This window comes from Pteronotus mesoamericanus, unplaced genomic scaffold, assembly GCF_021234165.1.
Source record: "Pteronotus mesoamericanus isolate MK-2021 breed Mesoamerican mustached bat unplaced genomic scaffold, CSHL_Meso_final contig_169, whole genome shotgun sequence".
Lineage (NCBI taxonomy): Eukaryota > Metazoa > Chordata > Mammalia > Chiroptera > Mormoopidae > Pteronotus > Pteronotus mesoamericanus.
The window spans coordinates 27226114-27246685 of NW_026555068.1; the positions used below are offsets into that span (position 1 = coordinate 27226114).

A 20572-nucleotide genomic window follows, 5' to 3' on the forward strand; every position below is an offset into this window, starting at 1 on the left:
AAGGCCTCGCTGGGAGGCGCGCCCTGCTAAACGCTCCCATCGCGCAGTCCGCCCCCAGCCGGCAACCGCGCCCGGCGAGGCCGCCCCGGGACGTGGGGAGCGCGCGCCACCTGGCACGCGCGCCGGCGGGCACCGGTCTCGCCCACGAGAGCGGAGGCCCGCAGAAATGTATCCGCAACGCTCGACATTCCACAGGGCATTGAGCCATCTCTCTCAAGAATGATTTATTGGAAAGTATCGAGCCCGCATTCCTTAAAACTTAAAAACAGTGTTTCAAACTATGAAAACTTCGCGGTCAATGGGAAGGACGGGCGCGCCATCACAGGTTCCTGTCACAGACACTTGAGGGCTCGGGTCTCTCGCTACGCCCTCCCGCCAGGTCTTCCCGAGATCCCTCCACACGTCAGTCACCTACAAACTGAGCTTATAACCGCTTTGAGATTCACCTTCGGAGGAATTCAACATTCCGGAAGCGCGATCTCCTTCCTGCACCCCTTTGACGCCGACCGCTTCCTCGGTTTCTCCGTCGCTTCCGCCCGCGGGAGCCAAGCCACCGCGAGGCGCGCCCGGGCGTGCGCGTGCGCGGTCAGCGCAGGAAGGGCGACCTCCGTCGGGGCCCACGCCTTCTCCTGTCTGAGCGTCAGGCTCTCGGAGACGCCCTGCGGCTCCCTCCGCAGTCTTAGGCGCCACACCACCCAAAGGGGCACTCAAGGCACCACTTCCAGGTTTCTGAAGACGGGAGCTCGTTTTTGCTGAGGGGCTGGTGGGGTCTGACGGGAGGCTCTTGCCGATGCAGGAGAAGTCGGCCATTTCTAAGATGCTTGTCCTTTCCCTCTTAGAAAGGCCGGCTGGGCGGCCGAACTGGGCAGGGCTGCGAAGCGACAGACATCGCGGAGGAAGGGTCTCCGAGTCCCTTTCCCTGAGGTTTTCGGGGGAAAAGTAATCCTCGTAGGAGGCCGCCCCACGGTCAGGAGTCTCGCCCACAGGCCTGGCCGCCAGCGGCGGGCTCCGGCCCGGCGTGAAGAGCCGCGCTCTGGACACGGTGGACTTCCGGCTGCACTTTTTCTTCTTTTGACTCTCTTCGGGAGGTGAATCGAGGCGCTGGGATGGTCTTTTTCTCTTTGCTGAGGAACCCCCGGGTCGTGAGTGTCCCAAACCGTGGGCTTTTGTTGCAGGTGACGCAGGAGACAAACTACACTTCCCACTGAACTTCTGCAACATTCCGTCAGGGGCAACGGCGGCACCCGCAGGGTCTGTCTGGCCGCTCCGCTCTCCCTCTGGAAGAGGACGCGCAGGCTGCTGAGGAGCTGACTGGCTGGGGCGCGGGGGAGAGGCCGATGAAGGGACGCTGCTGGTTCTCAGTGTGGGTGAGGAAACACACCCATCGCTCCGAGTGTCCCCGACACATCCTCCCAGTTGCCTTTCCGGGCTTCCACATCCTGAGCTTCCACAGAGGTCATCAAAAGACAACTGTAGGCCACCAGCAAAGGAGTCATCTGGAAAACATTAATAAAGAATTAACTTTTGAAAAGCAACTTGGAGTGAGCATTGTTATTCGTGAAGAAGAGCCGATCCCAGGGATGACTGGGGTGGCATGTGAGGGTGCCGCTGGCCCGCCCACCACATGCTCCACGCAGTCACCGCACACGCTGACAAACCACTGCTCTGCGGCTCTCACCATGCCCTGTGCTGACGTTTAGACCTCAAGCAGGTTAGTTCCCACAAGAGTACGTGTTTTTAAGTGAGCAACTGATTCTGTGCCAAGAAAGCAAATGCCCAAGAGAAAAACCACAGGTACTATGTGATTTCTCATGTCTTAATTTTACTACAATACCTATTTTTTATTACAATACCTAATTGGAGAGTAGAATTCATGAATTCTAGTTTCTAACTAACTACTCTTCTCACCAGATGAATTTCCAAGTAAGAAAATCATAATATTTTTAAACCTTAAATATATCACAGAAAATAATTTACCTGAACACAAAGTATCATGTGAAATGTTCAAAGACGCTTCGCACAAAGAGTTAACTGGGTTCTCGTAAGACTTTTCAATCATCTGGGAAGCTGAAAACAAGCAGAGCATTCCATGAGCCACGACTTCGGTATCTTTTTCAGATGAAGCCACGGAACACCGGCGCATCTACTCTTTCTGCACACAGATTACGCCCTGCACTTCCAGACGTGCCGCAACATAAGCACCAAAAACTTACTCAGACTTATCACAGACGATGAAAATCATAAAAAATAACCTACATAACTCACATCATCAAAAAGGATTAAGTCACTGGGTAAGTGCAGTTAGGAGGGACCGTGGGAAGGCGGCCTGCGGAAGTCCAACCAAGGCAAACAAGAGCGTTCAGCTAGTCAGGTGGCTGGGCACACGGGCTTCTTCTTTGAGGACATGCAGCAGCGAACTCCCCACCGGCCACGGTGTAGCTCACACCGGCCAACGGGGCTGCCAGCAGCCCTCCGCTAAGGCTGGCGCGCGGCACCCGACGGCACAGGCTGGGGCCGGGGTGGGGATGCGGGCTATGCTGCTGGCATCTAACAGGTAAAGGAAGGAAGGCCCCCCCCACCGCCGCCACAATCCGGACACCTGGGCACGCAATGTTCGTGTCGTATTCTGTGACGAGCACTTACAGGTAGGGGAGAGGTTTTCCCGTTTCTCCCTCATCTCCTGCAGCCTCTTTTCCATGGCATGGTGACGACCGCGGTGCATCGTGATGGTGGGGCTGTAGGTCAACGACCCACTGGACTCAAATACGAGCACAGGGACATCATTATCTGAAAGCAAGCAAAAATCCAATTTGAAGCTCAAAAAAATGCCTTCCTACTCCAACAAATGGATTCCTTTTAAGGAACATCCCCGCCTGCCCTGTCCTCCCCATCCCTTTCCCTTCCCGGCAATACCTACAGACACCAGGGAGCCCCTCCTCCACTCCCTCCGCCATCAGCGTCACCAATGCTTCCCCTCCTCCACCAGGGCCGTGGCCTCTACAACTGCCAGCTGACACTTGCTAAGAAAGGGCCACATGCCAAGCACTTGCTAAGCAAGTGTCTCCTTCAACTTTTCCCCAAACCCACGGCATCAGGACCAGAGTCCCCGGGTAAAGACAAAGACACTGAGATGCAGGAGCAGCTCACTTAGTCAGGAACTAGTGAGGAGGTACAGTGGGCTGAAATCTGGCTCCCACATGCCTCCCGTTTGGCATGAGCTACAGGCAATCTCCCAACAGCAAGTGCAGGAGGGGCACACTGCCCCCCTTCCCGCAGAAGATGAGGTGCCCTCTGTCCTGCAGAGAACGAGATGCCCGTACCACCTGGGATGGGGGGCCAAGGCAGAGACACTGCTGCACAAACAGACTGTGTTAAACGACTGGTTGCTGCCCCTCTTTCAGCCACTTTCCCACACCTGCCTCTTTTTTCAGCCCAGCACATAAGTACTTGGGTTCTGCCAGTTCTGTGGGTCTTCATCTCCTCATGAGGGTGCCTGTGCCCCAAAAACCCTGTATCATCTGTCTGTTGTTACAGAGCCCCAGCAAAGAACCTAAGGTGGGTTAAAAAATTTTTTTTGCCAATCCCATTGAGACTTTGGTTTATACCATGGGTTTCAGAGACCGCCGCCACCGGCAGACACTTTGCAGACCCATACGGGGACTTTGGGGTCAGCGGGGTCCTCAAGCCATACAACAAGGGGCTACACTGCATGTGACTCACAGCTGTGTGTCTCTGTGAAACCCAGGATTCAAACGTGTTCAGAGAGAACATGACGACTCTGACAGCCCTACCCCCAGTGAAAGACCAAGGGCCCCCCACTACCCGCATCTTTGTAGTTCACAGGCCCAAACACCTCCTGCACTTCTAACAATATGCAGATGTACATCAGTTGTATCTTTAAAACCTTCCATTATCACTTTGTAAAAGGCAATTTCTATTATAAATTTGGTCCAGAAAGAGAAAACTTTGTGTCTATCGTTGCTATTTTGCCAAACTCTTTTCAAACACACCCTCCTCTTGGACACGGGAAAGGTGGCCCAGTGGGAAAGGACAGAGGGAGCCTGGAGCCCGGGCGGAGCCCGGGCGGCGCCAGCTGGGGGGCGGGGGGCGGCCAGCGCACAGAGGACGCCGTGGGGCGCGGGACACTGGAAATGCAGGGTCTTGTCCTGTGTACCCCTTCCTCAGCGCTGTCCCCTGATGGGTCATTAGGACCCCGTGCCCAGTCAAGGAGTGGCTACAGGGTTCAGTGCAGGTGACGCAGGCTCAGGAGGAGAGAGACGAGGAGGAGTGATCACTGCAGAAGCAGGGACTAAGGGTCCTGGGGGGAATTGCATCTGGGAGGGAAGAAACCTCGAGGGGAGCTCCACGTGCCTGGCTGGAGCACAGGTGCCATTGGACGACTGGTGGGGGTTTGTCAGAGAGGGGCCCACACAGCACAGAGGGCGTCTCGGGGAGAGACCTGGTTGCCAGGCAATAAGAATGAGCACCGAAACAACAATGGCAACGTTTTGGAAAACCCCCTGGAAGCACAGTGCAGGCAGGCAGGTGTCTATCGCGCCCCCAACAGACGCGAGTGCTGCTCGGTGACACCATGCACGCAATTTCAAAATACAGAGCAGAGAGCCTGCGACACAGAAATACAGACAGAAACAGAGAAGCCTCACATGTCTCCCATGAGGTGTTGGGATTGATCTGAAATCCTGAATTCAGAGGACAGGGAAACGGCCGAGAGAGAGAAAAACCGGAGACACGGACTGCACTTTAGAGTGTCAGGACGTCCTAAAGTGTTTTCCACGCTGCATTTCTCTGCTCACCTGGAGTTGCTTTCCGCCTTTATAGTTCATTAGCCATTAAAAGAATATATCTAGTTAAAAAAAAAAAAAAGACTACGAAATGGACAGAGAATCTGAATAGCCATTTTTCCAAAGAACACATACAGATGGCCAAGAGGTACAGGAGAAGATGCTCAATACTACACTTTACCAGGGAAACACAAATCCAAAGCACAACACGCAATCGCCACACACCTGTCGCAACGGCCAGTCATGAAACAGACAAGAGATAACAGGTGCTGGGGAGAAAGTGGAGGAAAGGGACCCTGAGGCTGTGTGGGTGGGGATGTGAAGACTGCAGCTACTATGTGAAACAGGATGAAGATTCCTCAGAAAACTAAAAATAGAACTGCCATACGATCCAGCAACTTCTTGTCTGGGTATTCACCCAAAGAAAACGAAAATACTACTTCAAAACGATATCTGCACCCCATGCTGACTGCACCATCAATTACACTGGTTAACACATGGAAATAATCTAAACGTGCATCCACGGATGGAGGAATAAAGAGGTGACGGCACATACCTAATGGACTATGACTCAGCCAGAGGGAGGAAGGACGTCCTGCCAATCGGGGCAGCGTGGACGGACCCTGAGGGCACTAGTGAGGGCAGTCAGACAGGGAGAGGGCGGACACCCTGTGGGCTTCCTTACATGTGGAATGTTAAAAACAAAAACAAGACAACAAAAATAAACAACCCCCGAATTCACAGATACAGAGGTCAGACTGGTGGTTGGAGGGGGTGGGGGGCTGAGGGGCATGAAATGGGTGAGGGGGTCAAAAGGTACAAACTTCCAGTAATAAAACAGGTAGGCCGAGGAGATGCCATGCACAACCAGGGAGCTGCAGTTAGCAACAGTGAACATCTGAAATTTGCTAAGAGCACATCTTAGAGGAACCCCCTAGAAAAGGGAAAAAAATTGTAACTACGTATGGTGAAGGATGTTAACAATGTATACAAATGTTGATTCATTCTGTTGTGTACCTGAAACTAGCAATGTTATATGCCAATTACACTTCAACATACACACACACACACTCTGTGATCAATTAGCGGGACTGTATAGTCCTGTGAGGTTCACTGTCAAGTGTGCAGGTGACCTGTGGTCTGTTTTCTTCATCCCAGGCTGGAACCACTGTGGCCCCCGAGCTATGCCATCCTGGGAGCCACCGGTCCCCGGTCCCCAGAGAGGCTGAACTGGACGTGCAGACACAAACACCAAAGACCACACTCCATTTCTCTGCTTACCGAGAGTTGTTTTTTGCCTTTGTAGCTCATTAGCCATTTTCTGAAATTTCTTTTGAAGTCTCTTATCATTTTCTGGTGTTTTAGGAATAAAATCTTTGGGCTGCATGCACTTGTGCTGTACAGAAAAAAGAACATAACAATAACACAGAGAACTGCAATTGTGCCAGACAGGAAACGGGCCCTTTCGTGTACATTTTCGATACTTTCTATAACACTAACAAAACCTTCCTAAAGAGGTTTTTTTTTACACCTGTGTGAGCTTATACAAATGCTAAAATATGAACAGAACTTTGAGATTGAATAAAGGGCTGACTGTACAAGTAGCTACGTTTTCGAGACATTTTCAGTAAACCAGCATTCTTACTTTCCATGAAAGTTCTTAAAATCAGCCTTTTTTCTTAACTTTTGCTACTTTCATGTTATCTCCTTGCCCCACAAAAAAATCACGATAGTAATAAAACAAAAGCAATTATTTTATCGCTACCAACGGAAAAAGCCATTATTTAATCTTGCCTTGTCTTTAAATCACAGCAACCCCGTCCTGCCAGTAAAAGCAAACAGTGTAACTGCACACACAAAACGTGCCAACAACGGGAAACCTCAGGCCCACGAGGTCCAGCTGCTCACAGCTTGCGTCCTCACGGCAGCCTTGGGTTACCTTCTGAGGATCACAGCCCAGAGGGAGCATGTCTGTCTACGTACACGCCAGCCCCCCCCCCCCCCCCCCCCCCGCTGCAGAAGCCCCCAAGGCCCGGCCCCGCCAACACACACCTGAGCACCCCAGCCCGCACGCGCTCGCAGGGCTGGCTGCCTTGGCCCGGAGAAGGGCGCCTGCTGTGAGGCTGCCCCTGGGGCTCCGGCAGAAGCCCACTTGTCCGTTTATGGGGAAAACCCAGTCTGCACCGAGGCCTTGTTCAGGGCCCGGCTCCGTGCTAAGTTCTCACTCACTCCTCTGCCGAGTTCGCGATATCCCAGCAGGCGGCAGGCACCAGTCACAGGGGAAGGGCCCTGCCACCGCGGCTCGCCCTCCCGGAGGGGGCGACAGTAAGCTGCGCTGGGTGGAGGGAGGGTCCCCTGCAGCAGGCACGGGCCAGCCTGCACAGTTCCCACCGAGTGCCTGCACAGCCTGCCGTGCGCTAATTCATAATAAACAGCCTTGCTTTACAACTGCAAGTCCATGGAGTTGGGGGCTTTGTACCGCCACCCCCCCAAGGCACACCAACCCTGCCTATGACCAGTGGGGGGAGTAACGGAGTAGGAACACGGGCTCCCCTAGATGCTCCCTGGTTCCGAGGTGCTCCTCAGATTCCGAAGCAGTGTCATCTGGGGCCCGTGACTCGTCACTAGCAACTGCACCCTGTCTGAACGCCAGCATCGCCACTGCACGTTAGAAGGTGATAAGCACTAAGGCAGAAAGGGAGAGAGGCCAGCCTGCCGGTCTCCTAAAAACTTTCAGTCTTTTCTTGGCCAACAACAGTCTCCTTCATTTCTTGCCAATTACATCAAAGCATTCACAGGATACAATAATCTCTAACTCACTGAAAAGTGCTGTGACAATAGTACCATCAATAGCAATCCTAAAAACAAACCTCAACTCTTTTTCTAAAAGTTTTACTTTTCTAGGAATAAAGAAAATGAATAAATTTACGACTGCCACTGTCTCCACGGAAACCGCACACTCACTTTCTTCTTCATCAGGCACGGCAGGTGCTCGGGAGCACGGGCTGCGGGGAACAGGGCCTCATCAACATGTGCGCCCTCGGTCCTGCACCTGTGGAATGAGGAAGCAGAGTCCCTGATGAGCGTTTCCTGTGCGAGTCCCGCCACCCGACACCTGTGTGTGCCGGCCAGGGACTGAAGAAATCCAAGCGCAGGCCACTGGAATAGACAGTTTTCAAAGTGAGTACACGGACGACCTAATATGATAATCAACGGCAATCCAACTTTCCAAAGTCTTCAGCACCCAGTGTTTTGAAGGATCAGAGTGGGGGCGAGCAGCACAGAAAGGGAGCATCTTTCCTGCACCACTTCTAGATTCGCAGCGCGTCCCAGAACGACCAGCGCGTGCTCGGGAAGGCACGCACACCAGCCTCGGATGGGCACTGCAGTCAAACGGGCCGCCACGTGGGTCCCTCTGAGCGGGCGGGGTCCTGAAGACCTGGCGGACGGAGAGTGCCTTTCCCCTCCAAAACCAGGTCCCCCCATCTTTCTGCCCAGGCCCCATGGCCCTGGGGCCACGGCACCTCCCGCCACTCCGAGCTGCGCCCCCCCAGCCTGCCTGTCACCGCGTCACTGCCACTCTCAGCGCGCTGCCCCTTCCCCTCCCGCACAGCAAAGCCTCGCTCCGATCTCACAGCCACAGGGGCCTCCTGCTCGGGCTCCTGCTCGAGGCCTCCCCTCGCATTCCTGCGTGGCGGAAACACTGACCGCGCTGCGCTTCGCTCATCCCTTCCCAGATCGAAACCTCATCGCTCCCATCTTCACAGAAGAGCGTCTGCTGACCGCGTTCTGACTGTGTTTCAGACTATCAGCGCTCAAAATCCAGCACGCAAGTGCCAGGTGAAAATGTAACTAAAATACGGTCAAGAAAATGGGACAAATGACGCCCCTATCGCTAGAGAAAGCTCCCTAAGACACCGAAGGAGCGCACAGCCATTTCTGGGTGCGCGGGCGGGCGCAGCATGGCCCACACAGTGTCTGTCGTGGTAAAAGCGTCAGGCGGGGAGGTTGCACAGCAAGCGGACCCTTGAACCCCTCTGAGAGCATGTGAGTGAAAACGGTTTCCTCTGCCGCACGGGGAGACACTCCCTGCTTTTCACCCCGCTCCGAGCGCACCTTGCCGTTTGTGCTGGCTGGCCGTGCTGTGCCCACACCCTGCCCACAGGGGCGGCACGGTGAACTGTCCCCTACGAGAGCAACGAGGTGTGCATCGACGGCTAAACGGACAAAGTGTGACACAGCCCTGACAGGCATGGCTCAGTCGGCTCGGCATCGTCCTGCAAAGGGTCACCGGTTCAGCTCCCGGACCAGGCACATGCCTGGGTTGCGGGTTCGGTCCTCGGTCAGGGTGCACACAAGAGGCAGCTGTCCTATGTCTCACATCAATGTTTCTGTCCCTCTCTTTTTCCCTCCCTTCCCTTCTTCTGTTTAGGCAGAAGCATGACAGATACACAGCAAATTACTATGAAGCCAAAACTGCCCCGAAATCTTGTCACAGCACAGATGGACCTGGAGGGCATCACGCTGAGTGGAGTCAGACAGAGAAAGACGGTAAGTGCCCCGTCCGAGGCCCGCTTCCCCTCCCGCAGTCTCGTTTGTCGCGAGACACACCCTCCATCCAGTGTGTCCACATGGCAGCCCTCGGCCCACTGGTCACCCAGGAGCCGCCAGCGGTCGCACCGCCTGCTGTGGAATCGCAGTGTCGCTGCCCACGAGCCCCTTCTCCCTCAAGAGCCGAGGACAGCACTTGCCACTGGAAGCTGGGGGGCCGCCCCCCCCACCCTCAGGACAGGCCCTCCACCGAACCGGGGGCCAGGGCTGTGCCTGCGCCAACGCCACCCGAGGCCACCACCCATCCCCCGACCCGCCCAAAAGTCCATGCAGCACCAGCGTGTCCCGCCCCGTGGCACCTCTGGGGAGATGCCAGCTCTGAGGCCACACTCCACACAGGAGGGCCCACATCACATCCACCCCCTCGGCACAGGAGGCACCGAGGGGGCCGCAAAGGGTCAGCAAGCCCCGCTCGGGAGCACAGGCACAAAGACGAATCCCAGCTGGGCAGCGGGCGTGGGCCCCCGCCGTGGCAGCCACAGGCCGAGGGCTCCGCTGCAATCAGCCTGCCCGCGGCTCCCGTGCCAGCCCTCGAAGAGGAGCCCTACTTGCACAGGCAGGGACCCGCACACGCATACTCGTATGACACCTAAGTGAGAGAAGATGGTCAGCAGCGTCGTCTGAAGGCCCCGCCCCTCCAAAAGCCGCATCAGCCAAGGTGGCAGCACACGTGCCCCCCCCACCCCGGTGACCCGCTGACACCGGAGCACCACAGCGGGCGCAGGAAGAACCTGCCACCGCCGGCAGGGTGCCAGACAGCCCCAAACCGGGGACACCACACCGCTCCCGCGCCCTGCAACGCTGGCCATGGCACGGAGGCCCGGGGAAGCTGGAGCGGCCCCGCCGTGCGCCGCGGTACCCCGGAGCGGGCTGCTGCGGACGCTGACAGGACCCGCTGGGGGCCCTCACGGGTGGCCGTGCCGGGGTGACGCAAGAAGGTGCGCTTGTCCGTGGAACACAGGAGAGGCAGGGGGCCGGGCACCCGGGCAGCCAGGCCTCTCAGTGGGCAAAAGCCAACCCGTGAGCTGCGCTGCAGGCTAAGCTGTAGTTTAGAAACGGTCTCGACAATGAAACTTATCAACTTCTCTCAACAGAACTTAGAGGTGACAGTCAAGCTGCCCTTGATGCCTTTCAGCTGTCTTTCTTTCTTCAGGACGAAAGCGTCTACTGTCCAAAGACAGAATTTGATCAGCTGTTAACACAGTAGTCGGCTCTGAAGAAAACGCCCGGAAACAATCCGACAAAGTGGGATTCCAGTGACACCTAGTGGCCTTTCCTGGTAAGGCTCACATGTTCAGGGCGAACCAGGAGCCGAGGCCGGCACCGCAGCTAACAGAAGAACAGACATGCCACAAACTACAGGCCAGCTTGGCTGTCATCTCTGAGACCTGGTGAAGACAGTTCAAGCTCACCAAAAAAAAAAAAAAAATCAAGGACATGGGAATAAAATCGATTGTGTTTTTTCACCTGCAAAGTAGAAAAGATAAAGATAACTCGCAGTGGGAAACGTGTTCTTTCTCATCGCTAGAAGGGGATGGGAATTGGCACACTTTCCCAGGAGGCACTCCGACAGCATCCACCATAAACGTAAAGCTGCGAGCCCCCACACTCAAAAGTCCACTTTTGGAATTTACACCGACAGAAAGATCTACACCTGCAAGAAAGTGATGCACACACAGACTCCACGTCGCACTGTTCCTGATTGGAAAGACAAAGACGACGTGAAAAGCTTCAAACGGATGAGCAGCACTTCAGTTCCATAAATCACTGGGTGGCTACTACAAGATTCCATATGTTTAAAACAATGAGATCTCTCTCTATGCACAAATGTGGGAGATGCCCTCGAACATACTGTTAACTGAAAAAGTGTGCATTCCATAAAAGACCTACTCATTAACATGGGTTTATGTAGAATACAAACACAGAAATGTCCGTGTGCACATCAATTATACGCTTAGAAAAAGTACCTAATTCTCAGTGGTACGTTTCCCTCAACCAAGGGGAAGAACAAGAAGGCAAGAGGTGGACTAGATGAGGACTTTACACCTTAACAATATATACACGTTCAAGTACAAATACTTTTAATTCAGCATAAAGTTTATGTTTTCAAGAGAGCAACAGAAAACCTAAAACTCAGTAATTGTAATGATAATTAAAATCCGAATGTATTACAACAAACGCTACTAAGCAACAAAAGGGGCTTGCATTAAAAATTTCAATTACGTTCACTGTAAAGGGACCTCAGAGGTTGCCTGTGGGTAACCTTCCAAGTATTTTAGAGTTTCCACAAGCCCATCGAGAAACGGGGCAAAGTGGGGGCAGACAGAGAAAGGGGAGAAAAAGGGGAGGAAAGGACTTAGGGGACAGGCCAGCAGATAAAGGCAGGAGAGAAGTCGGGGTGAGCGGCCTCGTGAGGCACACAAAGTCCTGTCACGTCACAGTTTTATAAAAGCGTCTCCGTTAACTCCCAGCTTTCAGTAAAGGTCTGTTTTTCTGTACCCTCCCTGCTCCACATTCCCGTACAGCCTTTTACAGGTAGCTCAAGTCCCTCCCCTAGGAAATGTTCTCTGCTGTCTATAAGCCAATGTAAGCAGAGCGTCCTCTGTTCATGAGTGGTAGCGACAAATATTTACTGTGCACCTACTATGGGCCAGGAGTGTGTCAGCTACCTCAGCGGGAACACACCATGGAACAGGACAAACATGGTGGCACTTAGAGTTTACGCTGCAACAGAAAGACTAACATCCGTGATGGCGTGGACAGGTCGACAGACAGAGGCGACAAATAAAGTTGGTTTTAATAGCATGAAAAGGAAGGAGTGGGGACAAGCATGACGAACAGGGCTCTATTGCAGACTCGGGACGGAGAGAGCACTTCTGGGAGGGCAACCCCTCCCGTGCGAGACGTGGAAGGAGCCGAGGAGAGGCGGGCAAGGGGCGGGGAGGGAGGGACCGCAGGGCCCAGGGCCTGTGGAAGGGACAATGTCCGCAATGCAGCCCTGAGTTACGCAGCAGGCGAGGGGCCAGGGACACGTGACGCCTTCTCAGGGAGACACAACCAACAGATGCCACTCTGGATAAGCTGGTGACGGCATGACCAGAGATGGCAGTTAAAGAGCCACTGTGGCCGCACTCTGCGAGGGGCTGGAGGATGGGAAAGCAGAGACAGGAGATCTCGGCTGAGAAGCAAAACGTGCTTGCGTAAGAAAGAACCAAGTGGAAAGGTTACAACTGAAACTGCCCAAAATAAGTACTACGGGAATGGAGTTGACAGAGAAGAGTCAATAAACTTGAAGAAAGAGCCAGACAACCAACAAAAGCCAGGCCTCGGGGCCCGCGGGAAACACGGAGGCTGGTTCACAGGGGGCCCAGCGCCCCCCGCAGGCTCCATCAGGGGCTTGATCCCGGAGCCTCAGCCTCACTTCCCCAGGGCTCCCTCCACACCCTAGAGCTAAGAGGTTCAATGAAGACCACGTGCGTCTGTCCCTTCACGGAAAGGAAGCGGACATTCCTGCTGCGCAGCTAATCAGAGTGCCGGCGAAAAGAGGGAGAGTGGGGCAGAAAAGCCATCTGAAGAAATAATGGCCCAAAACAAAGAATTTATACATTCAAAAACCTCAGCGAAGTCTTCACAGAGTAAGCTTAAAAACACTTAAGTTAAACTTCTAAACCAAAGATAAGAAGAAAAATCTGAAAGAAGCCAGAGAAAAAGGACCCATTACTTACGACAGAGAAATGACTGGAATGACCACGGGCATTGCGTCGCACAAGAGGACAAAAGACGTGGAAAAACCACAGGTAACCAGGAATTGCACACCCACTGAAAATATCATCCACACATGACCACAGGATAAGGACATTTTCAGATAAGGAAAAACCTAAGGAAATGTGTTCTCATCTGATTAAAAGAAATGCTACACTAACAGAATTGAAGCCAGAAATAAACAATTTAACAAGACTCCAATTCGCCACTCAGTAATTGACAGCACAACCGAATAGATCAAGGACACAGAAAACTTAAAAAATTTAGACCAACTACTGCAGATGCAACACAATCCCTATCAGATCTCAGTTGACATGCTGACAAAGAGAAGGGGACACGGTCTGTCCACACCTTGGACAGCACTGTCCGGCCACTCAGGGGCGCAGCGCTGACCCGGGGCGCAACACGGTGGGACCCTCACATGGTGGGCTGGGGGGAGCCGACAGAGAGGGCCTCCCAGGACCCTGCTTCTGCGCGGTGTCCAGAGCAGCACGTTCAGAGACAGAGGGCAGGTCAGCAGTTGCCGGGGCAGGTGTGGGGCAATGGAGAGTGACCGCTGATGGCTACAGAGCCCATTGTGGGGGCGCTGAAATGTTCTCGAATTAGATAGCAGCGGTTACAAATCTCTGTGAATAGACCGTACTGATGTATAATCGACGTGCACACGGACATTTCTGTGTTTGTATTCTACGTAAACCCATGTTAATGAGTAGGCCTTTTATGGAATGCACACTTTTCCAGTTAACAGTATGTTCGAGGGCATCTCCCACCCTCCCACTTGTGCAGAGAGAGAGATCTCATTGTTTTAAACATGGGTTTAAGACCGTAAAACCAGGTGGGCTTTATGTAAATCTTGTCTTCATTTTTAAAAAATGCTAAATGTAATTATTCACATTGAAAGGAAACACCAGAGGAAACTCAGATTTTCAAAAATGAATGAAGAGCAACAGAAACAGTAATATAAATATGAGACACTACTTTTTCTCTTATTTAAAATACAGATGCCCTTTTAAACACTGTTCTGTGGGAGCCGAGCGCACACAATGTAACACGTGACATAAAGCACGGTGCGGCAGAGCCCAGGGGCGCACATGATACCAGGCTTCTGTACTATTTTATGTGAGGTGGGGCAATAGCACGTCTAAGCAGACTTGAGAAAGTTAAGGATATCGGAATCCCTATAGCGAGCATGACAGCTGAATAAATAAAAACAACAGAAAGAGTTTTGATTACAACAGGGAAGGATCAGGATGAAACCCCCTCCCACTTCCTGATTGCACCCCGCGCCGCGTCTCAGGGCCAAGGCCTGTTCCCCCGGCTGGTGAGGGACCCCACCGTCGCCAGCTCTCAGCTGTGGAAACGGAAGCTTGAGGATGTTAAACGCCTTGTCCAAGGAAGCAGCAGAGAAAAGATGGACTCAAACACTATCTGGTTCCATGACCCATGCAAAATATGTGGCCATACTGTACCAATACTAGATATTTAAAGATAAAAATGAGGCCCTGTCCAGGTAATTCAGTTGGTTAAGAGCATCATCGTGCTACGCCAAAGTGGCAGGTTCGAACCCTGGTCAGGGCACATATAAAAAACAGCTGATGAATGCCTAAATAAGTGGAACAAGAAAATGATGTTTCTCTCTCTAAAATCAGTAGTTAAAAAAAGAAGAAAACCTAGAGAGAAGCGACTTACTTCTCCACCCAGAGCACTGAAACGAGCTTCACGCCTCTCGCCTGCGCTTTGTCCCAAGTGCGCTGGTACCCGTCCTTGAACACGACGTGAGTCACTTGTTTGTTAAAAGTTTTTGAAACCTGTAGATAAAGGGCAAATATTTTTTTAAAAAGTCAATTACTATTTGCACATAATTTCATAAAATTATAAGCAAGTGCTACTCATGGACACACGTACAAAATAAGCAACAAAACATTAGCAAACTGCATCGACCTATAAAAAAGGGTAAAACAGGGTGGGGCAAAGTAGGCTTACAGCTATTCATGTGAAAATATTACAATAATCAGTAAGGTATAATGCAAGAATAAACTGCTACACGCACTCACTACCGCAAACCCCCTTGTGCCCGCCCCGCCCCGCCCCACCACTTGAATTGATTCCAAGGCTGCAAAGTTGGTTGACATTAAAAAGCAGTACTTGTTATTCACCGCATTAATAAAGTAAAAAATCATTACGATCATCTCAATACGTGCATAAAACACATTTGATAAAATTAAAAAGTTTATCCATGAGAACAATTCTTAGCACATGTGGACCTCAAAGTTGGTACAAAGTGCATTAGGGGAAATGCGTGCAGCTTTCCTTTGACGAGAGGATGCAGACATGGTGCTTGATGGCTCCGTTCTCTTCGCTGGCCCCCACCAGTGAAGCGTGTGAGGAAATAAAAGCTGTTAGGACTGGAAAAAACAAAACTGTCTTGTGTGCATATGATTCAACTGCGTACATTTTTAAAAATCTCCAAAATACCAAAGAACTCATAAATGACTTTGGTGACTCTTCTGGACACAAGGTGGGCCTGAAAAACTGCTGCTGACTCCTCCAGACCAGCAGCAGTTAGCAAAGGAATCCTAGACATACTGTTTATAATAGTATCAAAAAGAACCCCAGGAAACTACAAAACATTATTGAAATAAATTTTAAAAACCAAAATCAATGAGGGCACATATCATGTTCGTGGCTTGGAAAATTCAATTCTGTAAAAATGTCTGTTCTCTCTATACTGATCTATTGTCATCAGTCCAATTCCAATCAAAGTCCTAAAATGCTCTATGCTATAAATTGACAAGCTGATTCTAAAATGCATTTGGAAGGGTGAAAGGTCAAAAATGGCCAGAATACTTTGAAGAACGGAGAAGGCAGTGTATGAAAATTTATTATGACGCTCAATTAAGACAGGGTTCGTCATGAGGCAGAGCATGCGGACACTGAAACACCGTTACCTGACCGATGACAACGGTAATATTGCGGAGCTTGGCTCATGGACGATCTTTTCAATGGTGTTGCGCAAAATGATCATTCCCATAGAAAAAAGTGAAATTACTTTATACCATACATGAACACCAATTCCAGATACACTATAAATCTAAATGTGGAAGGCGAAATGGGAAAACTTCCAGAAATAAGAGGAGAAAAACCTTTTTAACCTTGGTATAGGAAGAGACGTATTTAAACAAGACACACAACAAAACGCCCTCACACTGAAGGGAAAAACGACATGAAGCCCTCCCCCAAGTCCCCCCACAAACACGTCGCTTACCGCTGACCTCCCTGACAGCAGTCTACAGTCACCACTTCTGCTCCCCGAATCTCAACTGTCCTCGAAAGAGCCCCCTAAGAAGACAAGCCGCACCAGAGCGACAGGATCTCTGAGCGCGCCTGTGTGGCTCCACGATCCCCCCCCCGCCCCCCGGGGCCACCTCATCCCCTAGCCCGTCCCTGCAACGCGCCACTGGGCTCAACGGCGACCTCGCAGCCATCCAACCGGAGGTGCACTCGCCATCCCAACTTTCCCGAAGAGTCTGCAGCGTTTTAAAATCCCACCACTGGAGTGCGAACGTCCCTCCACTTCTAGGCTAGTTTTCCGGATTCTCCTGACATTCTTCTTTCTCTCTCTCCCTGGGCCCATCCTCCCCACCCCCGACCCTGTTATCAGCCCTTGAAATACTAACTAGGGTCCCCCTTCAGCACTCTTCCCTCTAACCACCTAAGCCCTAGATTCTTGACCCCTAACACCATGTCTCTAGCCTTGATGACAGGTTCCAGATTTGTGTATGTAAGTCTCTCAGATGTTTCCAATGCCCCCACTTCCCAAGCCTTCCCTTAAACACCCGCTCCTTCCTTGTATTCCTCCCTTGGCACCTGCATCCGAGTGACCCACGGCAGGACCATGTTTTCATCCTCGAGGTCTCCTTCTCCCTCAAGAGCACAAGACCAGCTGTCCCGTAAATCCTACTGGGCCGAATCCTTCGTATCGTGGGTTTCTTCTTTTTCCTCCTGCCACTTATCCACTGTCTTCTTTTCCCTTCATGTTCTAAGTAATAACTCCCCAAATAAGAAAATGCAGATACATCTCATTATGTACCAGAGGACTGTCAAAATGTAGCAACGGTGAGATGGATTTCTTACATGTGGCAATGGTGAGACGGATTCCTTACTCACAGGTAGCGACGGAGAGATGGATTTCTTACCTTTGCCCCCATCTCCACAAGTTGATTTGTAAATGTCTTTGAATAATTTTCTGTTCCATTGGCTGACCACACTTCAACATAAGCCACTACATCTGAAAATAAACACAGTATTAACATTAAATATATTGAAATTCCAGCATCCCTAGCCCAAAGACTTCAATACATTTTTCTCTCGTTATTTTTACATTAAAAAATAAATTTAAAATTTCTTCTATTACAAGCCTATTCAAAATAGCATCTGTGCTATTATGGTTCTTCAAATTTCAAACAAAGACCAACTTCGCACATACACAGGTCACAGTTTACATTACTAACACTAGACGCCCTTCCCAAATTCCTAAACCAGGCTTAACCTTCCTAGGACAAGAGTCTGCTTTCTGTAAAGGACCTGACAATAAATGTGTGCTGCAGGCTTTGAGAGCCACACCACCAGTCACGGCACAAAGGAAAGGCAGCCAAAGAGAACACTTAGTGAGTGAGCTCAGCTGTGTTCCAGTAAGACTTCGCAGACAACAAAGTTTCGATATCATTTTCACTTGCCATTCTTCTTCTGGTGCCCACCCCCCAATTAAAAAAAGTCAAAAACAGCCTTAGCTTGCAGGTCCTACAAAAATAGGCAGCGGACTGAATAGGGGGGTGGGGGCAGCGTCTGAAGACCCCTGTTCTGGAGGCTTCCTCTCAAAATCTAGCGCTTTCCAAGAACCCCCAGGTGTGCCACTCTAACTGTGAGCAAAGCAAAAGGGGCCGCGCCGGTTTAGTAAAACACTAACACTGGAAAAGCAGCCACACGCGACTGGAGCTTGTGTAAAGCCTTAGTCTCCCCTTCTGACTCTGCGGTCTGCACCCTAGGCCCCTCGATGCAGATCCCACTACGCGCCACCCCTTCCCTCCAACTCCCTGTCCACGGGTCCCCTCCTCTCAGCAATTCCAGGTGCCCAGGTGAACAGCCTCATCCCTGAGCAGGCTCAGGTGCTCCGATCACCTCTGCGCTGACCAGCTCTGGGAGCGGGGGAAAGTCCCTACAAAGCTCCGTGCCTTGGTTTCCCCACCTGCAAAGCGAAGTAAAACCGAGTTGCTGGGGCTATTAAAATTAAGACAGTATTAATCAAGCCTTTAATAAAATTCCTGGACACAATTCCGCAATGAGGGGTCCCTGCTGTTGTCATAACAACAAACAAGCCCACGAACGCAGCAGGGAATCTGCTTTTCCTAATCTCACAATCAATCGCGCGCCCCTAGAGTCACCTGGCCCCGCAACCCGCGCGGGCACTTGGGAGAAATCCGAAAAGCAGCCGCTCCTCGGGCTCCCCGGACCCACCGCCAGCACCGCCCGCCTCCCCCAGCCCAGGGGGCGCAGCCACGGTGCCGGACTCGCGGACAGCCGCCACCCCGCACATGGAGCCAGGCTGACTTCCGGGGCTCCGGAGACTCCCCGCGCGCGCCCACCAGCCCTGTCCTGCCGCTCCGCACGTGCTCCCCGGGAGAACGCGTCCTCACCTTTCAGAACCGATCCCCGGGGGGTCCCCGGCTCCGCCATGAGAGGCGGAGGGAACCGCACCACCGCGCCGAGCGGAGCTGGACTTGGCAGACCCGCCGAGCGGCACCGAGCATGCGCAGGACCGGCGCGCCGCTCCCCTCCGCCCCGCGGGAATCCGCTCCTCCGCGTTTTCTCGGCTGCCGGAGGGGGAGCCGCGCAGACCCTCCGGGCGACCCAATGAGAGGGGGCGAGTCTTGAGCGGGCGCGGGCGCGAACTCGCCCTGCGTGGACACTGGGGTCCGCGTCCCGCCCCGCGAGGCCTGCTCTCTGTCCTCCCGTTCGTTACGAGGACGGACGGCCCCTAAAAACCAAGCCCAGCCCTTTTGTCCCCATAGGCGACTTAAATGCTCTCGGCGCCTCACCTGGGCTCACCTGGGAGCGGGGCAGGGGTGGCCGCGTCAGCTCGCGGGGTCCCCAGGGTGTAACTGCTCAGAATCCTTGTCAGCTCTGCGCCCCGCGCTCCCGAGCGCCGCCCTGTCGTCCGCGCACGGAAGGACCGCTCAGAGGGAAGCCCGGGAGGCCGGCGCGGGCGGTGGCCCCGGACAGCGGCTCCGCTCGGTCCCCTCGCCGCGGCCTCCCCTGAGTTCTGCAGCTCGCAAATCCCGGAGCGGATTTAACTTGGCCGGACCGGGCAAGCCCCGCGCTGGGGAGCAGCAAGGGCCTCGCTGCGTTCTGAGGGTCCCTGCTTCAAAACTCGCGCCCGCGGAGCCCCGCCCACGCCGGGCAGGGCGCAGGCGCCGGCCCCGCCCCGAGGCTGCGCGCGCGCGCACGTCCGCCGGGAGTGCACACGTGGGGGCTGCCTGGGCGGGTCTTGCTTATTTGTCCACAGAAGTTCTGCGTTTGATGTCCCTAAGACCCACTATCAGCTAAAGGATCGATACCGCCTGTATTCAACAATGAACCGAAATATGTGAAGATGTTCATTTCCAATGCTTTCAGGACCATCTTTGTGTTATATCTTGTAGAGCAGATTCCATTCACTGCTCAAAGGAAAATGCGAACTTAAGAGTAAAAGGGACTCTCATAACCTAGTGGTTCAATGTAGAGGCCAGAGCGCAGACTGACAGCTGTCAGAAGGGTGGGGTTCCGGGGCTGGATGAAAAAGGTGGAGGGATTATTAAGCAAAAAGAAAAAAAAATAAAACTCATAGACAGCAGTATGCAGCACGGTGAAGGGGGTGGGAGGCGGTAGAAGAGGGTAAAAGAGGGATAAAGAGACTTAACTTGGGGTGGTGAACGCACAGTGCAGTATACAAACATGATGCATTGTAGAATTGAACACCTGAAACCTTTATCATTCAATTAACCGATGTCACCCCAATAAATTCAATAATAAAGTGCAGGAGGAAGAAGGTGGGGGGAGGGAGAAGAAGAAATAAAGGAGAAAGAACTGGATCTGGTTTGGAGGCTTGTTTCCAAACAGTTCAGAGCCACTCTCAGCTGTGAGACCTTGATGAGTCACTGAAACCCGCCCAGTTTCCTTTCTGCACCGAGAGGCCTTCACAGCAGTGCAAAGAATCGCTGACTCTCCTGGAGCACCATTTACGGGCTTCCGAAGTGTTGTCAAAGTTAATCCTACCCAGCTGGTGAGTGTGTTGAAATTAACAAGGCACTTGCATATATTTTTTCCTTCTAGATTCTCACTACAATTCTGCTATTCTAGAG

At 52.5% G+C, this 20572-nt stretch overlaps 1 protein-coding gene across 1 annotated transcript in view; it reads right to left on the bottom strand.

Annotated features, from left to right (window-relative positions):
- MCPH1 (microcephalin 1) overlaps positions 1–18976 on the bottom strand; it is a 108787-nt gene extending 89811 nt beyond the window's left edge. The window contains exons 1-8 of the mRNA XM_054566206.1: positions 18869–18976; positions 17372–17463; positions 14865–14983; positions 7767–7854; positions 6084–6198; positions 2644–2787; positions 1978–2067; positions 447–1496 (exon numbers count right to left, since the gene is read on the bottom strand). Coding sequence (XP_054422181.1) covers positions 447–1496; positions 1978–2067; positions 2644–2787; positions 6084–6198; positions 7767–7854; positions 14865–14983; positions 17372–17463; positions 18869–18908 — 1738 coding nt within the window. The 5' untranslated portion in view covers positions 18909–18976. The remainder of the gene's footprint in view (positions 1–446; positions 1497–1977; positions 2068–2643; positions 2788–6083; positions 6199–7766; positions 7855–14864; positions 14984–17371; positions 17464–18868) is intronic.
- Between the last annotated feature and the right edge of the window lie 1596 nt (positions 18977–20572).